This window comes from Cryptotermes secundus, unplaced genomic scaffold, assembly GCF_002891405.2.
Source record: "Cryptotermes secundus unplaced genomic scaffold, Csec_1.0 scaffold1314, whole genome shotgun sequence".
NCBI classification, from domain to species: domain Eukaryota; kingdom Metazoa; phylum Arthropoda; class Insecta; order Blattodea; family Kalotermitidae; genus Cryptotermes; species Cryptotermes secundus.
Window position 1 is genome coordinate 171,177 of NW_019720589.1, and position 6,000 is coordinate 177,176.

General features: G+C 40.8%; 1 protein-coding gene across 1 annotated transcript in view; it reads right to left on the reverse strand.

Moving 5' to 3' along the window:
• The window catches only part of LOC111870225 (PAX-interacting protein 1), a 66,054-nt gene that overhangs the window by 26,445 nt on the left and 33,609 nt on the right, over positions 1-6,000 (reverse strand). Inside the window, exons 15-16 of the mRNA XM_033753779.1 lie at positions 1,808-1,987; positions 840-1,164 (exon numbers count right to left, since the gene is read on the reverse strand). Of these exons, the coding sequence (XP_033609670.1) occupies positions 840-1,164; positions 1,808-1,987 (505 nt within the window). The remainder of the gene's footprint in view (positions 1-839; positions 1,165-1,807; positions 1,988-6,000) is intronic.

Here is a 6,000-nt window from a genome sequence, read left to right on the forward strand (position 1 = left end):
TATGTTATATGGTATATTGTAGGAAAAGACTGTACCTTATGGATACATAATATGAGGAAACAACTGTACCAACACAAAGTATCAAGAGATTAACTTCAGGAAGGATCAAAAGATTAGAGTTTGGTGCTTCACCTGTGCTGTCACAAGAAAAAATGCTTGCTTTTATCTAAGAACAAAACAGCTGTGGACCCTCCAAAAACTCATGAGGATGATGCAACGAATGACACTACCATTACTTCAGAAGGGTAACGCTCTACCTGGACTAGATATATACCCCACCCGGGCGTCACCGAGACACTTTTTGTATATCGACGCTGCCTGAGTGTCCAAAAAGTGGAGCAGAGCTGTCTGATACCAGGAGTATGCAGGCCCCTTGCATGACAGAACCTTCTCAAATCCTGAATAAATGGTCTAATCACCATGTCCCTGTAGCATTCTTGGGGATGATAAGAGCATTGCCTTCCTCATCCTCAATGGAATAGAGGCCTAATATACTGTGTGCTGAGATGGCACACCATATTGTCACACGTGTACTATGTAGCGGTTTCTGGACGATAACGTGTGACCGCTCAAAACCAAGGAAGCAAGTTGTCTGGTGACCACTTCCATATGAGCGGAAATAATACTCAACTATGAATACTTTTTCCTAAGTCGAGACCCATTTCCAACAACTGCAAAACACAACTTCCTTTTCACTACTGGGAACACGTGAGGCTGGAGCTATGCCCTGTCAACAAATGCACATGCATGTTCGAGATGCGCAAATTTTAATCACTGCATATTTTGGTGCATACTGTATTTGTTGAATACAATCATCTGTCAGAACACACAGTACTCACATTTCAAGTTGGGGTTATGCCCATAAAACTGAGCTCTTGGTTGCTGCTGGACCTGCCCCACACTCTGTGCTGATTTAGCTAATGCTGCAGCCACCCTAGCAGCTGTTGCAGCAGTCTGATTGTAGGGAGACTTGGCCACAGCTGCTCCTACACCAGGTGCCCCTACCACAACGCCTACTGGTGGTGACTGTTGCTGCAAGACTCCTCCACCACCATGGGGTGCCCCTGAATTAGCTACCACCATGCCAGGAGGGCGAACTGGAGAGCTTCCACCACTGGCAGCACCCGTGGCATTTGTTATGTTGCCCAGTGTACGCCTTTGTTGCTATGGAAATAAAAATGGAAGAAATGTATATTCCATCCATCAAGAAATAAAATAAGACAACTTTCTGGAAAATAAAACAAACTGCACAATTACAGCAATAATTTTACAATATGAACTAATATATTAAAAACTTCATTAGGAAAAAACAGAAAACTAAATGTGTTACAATTTTCATAATTCACTGGTCTTAAGAATACAGTCTTCTGGGATCTGACACCATGTAGTATGGTATACCAATATTTCAGAGGAACCTGCTGCCTCCATCTTCATGGCTCACTTCTTCTGCCCTAAAGATGGAGGCAGCAGATTCCTTGAATCCTTGGTACCTATACACTAAATTACATAAAACCACATCCCTGAAGGTCATAATTTAATATGCATTGTTCTGAGAATCCCAGATCTCACTGGTTCTGATGTTTCTTTATTTCAGAAACAAATTTAAATGGGCACCTCACAAATGAAAACCACACTTCCTGCCATTATGCCAATAAGCTCACTGTTGAATGAAAAAGGAAGTCTGTCTATCAATGGTGGGTTGCAGTAGGCAAGAAAAGGAGGCCACTGTTTGTTTTCTGACATCTTGGCATTTGTCTGAATACAAGAGTGATAAGCATTACATTTTCATGTTTGCTGTGTAACATACCTGGTATGTGAGAAGCTGATCAGGTGGAATGTGTGAAGCAGTAACTGGTCGAGTTGGAGATTGAAGAATTCCAGGTGGTGGCTGATGTTGTTGTGCATGATGCTGAGCTGTCATCAATCGTAACTGTCCTGCAGCACTGCCCTCTTGGGAAGTTGCTGGCTGACCAACCAAAACAGGACCCTAGACATAAAATATATCCATAAGATTTATATTTTACAAAAGTGGTTATATATAAGACTGATTTCAAACAGAATGACAGTTGTGAGCCATTTGTGCAATGGTTCATGTCAGGATACTGTCCCACTGACTTAATATTTTCTCATAAACTATGACTGGGAAAACAAAAAGTAATTACTTTTTATGTAGAATTTAAGACTGTCACAGCAGTGATCTCTCTCTACTGGGATATAATGCTGTGTAGTCTACTAAAAGACAACTGACGTTTCAGAGGAACATGTCACCTTCATTGTGAGAATTGAAGAGTAGGCTGAGCAAGAAACTGGCATAATGTGGATAGCTTGCTCCAAAATATCACTCAATTGACTTCCAATGGACCACATGGCATTATATCCAGAAGACAGAACTCCCAAGGAGTCACTTTTGTTTATAGCGGCCTCCATAATCTAGGGGTAACGTTCCCACCTCATGACTCGTGGTACGCGAGTTCAAACCCGGCGGAGGTCGTGGAATTTTTTAGGGCGGAAAAATTCAGGGAACAAGCCCTCCGGGAGGGACTTTAAGCCGTGGGTCCCGTGTCGTAGCTTTATGGCACGTAAAAGAACCTCATATCTCCAAACGAGGTTACTGAGCCAAATTCAAGGACATTTCCCGCCCAACAGTAGTCTCTAACGCCTCTGATAGATGGGGGAAGCATTATAGATACCGCCAAGCCAGTAGAGGCAGAACTCGCTGGCTCGGTCAGGACTGATGGCACGCACCAATATCGGTAGGGTATAGAGACTGGTAGAATATAATAGAGGGAAGCACAATGGACCAATACTGGTCTAAGTGCATGGGGAAACCCACCCTCTCCAATAACTAACTAACTAACTAACTAACTAACTACTTTTGTTTATGATGGTACATCAGTCTGACTCCCTTCTGGCCCTATAAAACATGGAAAGCTAAATGCCATTCAATTTTGACCCTGTCACATCTTTTCCTCGAGCATGTGCATGAGTCATTTCTCCAAATTAAGAAGTAATTAAGACAAGAATCTGAAGAAATTTTGAGACCTGAGACTAGAACACAATTTTTCTATTAGACCAACTTCTTCACTCTGATCATAATTTACAGTACTAGCCACTTTTTACAGTGCACTGAAGTGTACTATTTATACCCTTCTTGACAGCAGAACATTTTTAATTAAAAAAATACATAAATCATGGCAATAAAAGAATAATTATGGGAAATATCCTTCTCACCAGAAAAGGGGAGAGCAAAAGAGATTATACTGGCCAGCTAATTTCTATCAGCATTAACAACCAGTACGTTTATGATGAATCGAGTACTTTGAATGCTACTGAAAAAGCATGAGCAATTATCTGAAAATCCTCACGTTCAAGACTGATTAATCTGTGTTTAAATTTAGATATTTATTTTCTTGATAAAATCTTGAAAATTCAAAACTTGTGCAGCTTTTCCTTCTACCTTAAAAGCCTGTGAAACATGCTTATATTGAGGCTAGGGCTTATCGTACTATTAGCCTTTCATCCTTCCTTTCAAAAACGATTGAGAAATTAGTAGATAGGCATATTAGAGACAGTGCATAAAAGACGTATCCTCTATATCAAAAACCAACATGCTTACCAAATAGGTAAATCCACTGAAACTGCACTTCGTAATGTGGTAACATGCATAGAAAGTGCTATTGAACACAAGGTTGTTGCCCTACGAGCATTCCTTAACATAGAGGGAGCTTTCAATAGAACCTCATTTGATACAATAAAACAGGCTGTTGCATTGAGGCCGCAATATGCAAATAGATCTGTGCTATACTAGAAAGCAGGAACGTAACTGCTACATTGTCAGTAGACACTCTTGGGGCATCCAAGGCCAGAGAGTGTCCATGGGGAGGTGTGCTTTTGCCTCTGCTGTGAGTTGGGTCATGAATGATGATCTTTTGGGGCTCAACAATAATGGTTAACATACAATAGGATATGCTGATGATATAGCAATCCTTATCAATAGAAACTTCTTTCAAACTGTGTCAGAGGTTTTAGAAACAACTCTGTGCACAGTCCAACAGTGGTGTGAAAGAACAAATCTGTCCATCAATGCCAATAAGACAGTAAATATACCTTTCACCAGGAAGAGGAATATAAAGGGACTTAAGGAAGCAATCCTCTTCGACAAAACGATCCAGCTATCCAGTGCGGTCAAGTACCTTGGACTAATGTTAGACAAGGGACTGACATGGAAAAAGCAGCCAAACAAGGTCATCAACAAGGCCTACAAGACCTTCTGGACGTGCAGAGGGATGTTTGGGAAAACTTGGGAACTAAAACAAAGGTGATATACTGGATATACACTGTGGTTTTAAGACCCATAGTTACCTATGCTGCCACTGTGTGGTGGCCTGGTGTTCAATTCAAAAAAGAAAGGCAGAACTTAGCAAATTGCAAAGGATGGCCTGCTTGGGTATTATAGGAGCAATGAGTACAACTCCAACAGCTGCAATGGTAGTCCTGCAGTTAGACGCAAAGGCCAAAGCATGAGTTTACAGACTCTATTGCAGTGGTCAATGGAAACGACATGAAAAAAGAACACAGTATCTACATTCTAACAGACAGCCAAGCTGCAATTAAAGCACTTGGCAACTACCAGATCATCTCAAAACTGGTCTGGGACTGCCATCAGCCCCTTATGCAACTGGCCAGACATAACACAGTTTAACTGACATGGGTGCCAGGTCATGAGGGTAATGAAACAGCAGATCAACTAGCAAAAACAAGATCTAAACAACTGTTCATAAGACCTGAACCAGCTTGCACCATCTCAGTAGGAGTTCCCAAGAAAGTTATCAGGGACTGGTCAAACAGAAATCATCAAAAGTACTGGGAATCCTTAACTGGACTCAAACAGGTAAAAGGACTTATACAAGGACCCTATGCCAAAACAACAAATGAGCTCTTAAAATTAAATAAAAACCAGCTACAATTGGGGGTAGGACTATTTACCACCAATATCCTATACGCATTCCTCTTCTCCCCCATTCATGCTATATGCTCTGCTCATCTCATACTCAACGTAAGCATTTTAATTATACTTCGAGAAGAGTACAAGTTATGAAGCTCCTCATTATACAGTTTTCTCCAACCTGCCATCACTTCATCTCTCTTTGATCCAAAAATTCTTAACACTCTATTCTCAAACACCTTCAGTCTATGTTACTCCCTTAATGTCAAAGACCAAGTTTCACACCCATACAGAACCACAGGAAAAATTACAGTTTTGGATATTCTAATTTTTATGTTTTTAGACAGCAGACAAAAGGACAAAAGGTTCTGGACTGAACGGTAGCAAGTATTATCAGAATTCAATCTCCTCTTAATTTCCTCCTAAATCCAGTTTTGATTTGTTACTGTCATTTCCAGAAATTTGAACTGTGCCTCATTTGCAAAGGATCTGCTATCTATCTTTATGTATGAATTTTCCCTGCATTCTGGTGATGAGAGAACAACATATACATAGTTTTCTCTGTGTTTACTTCTAGACCAACCTCCTTAGTAGCATCAATTAACTCTTTGACTGGCGCTGGCGTGTTTTAACGCCCGGACGATGCCAGCCGTTCCCTGGCGTTGGCGTGTTTTAATGCTTTGACAATCTCTTCCCTTCTTTGCTCTCTTGGCACTCATCAACCAAAGACATATATATGATAGCTTTTGTGCATGTTTGTAAAGAAACCTTGTAAACTTTGTGGGGGTCTATATTACTGTCAGAACCCTCTGAGAAGCAAAAGGTAAGAAAATATTTCACATTCATTCAGTTTCACCATGGCTTCTTGCAGCAAGTATCTTCGTGTTCCTACAGACCAGCTGGAAAATGCGGTGAACGAGATTTTTTCTGATGATGATAGTGGCGATAAAATAATAATTCCTGAATTGGATGAAGTTGATAGTGACAATAATACAGTGATAGACAATGATCCACAAGACAGTAATCATGAACATTTACCTACCACGAGTGCGGTG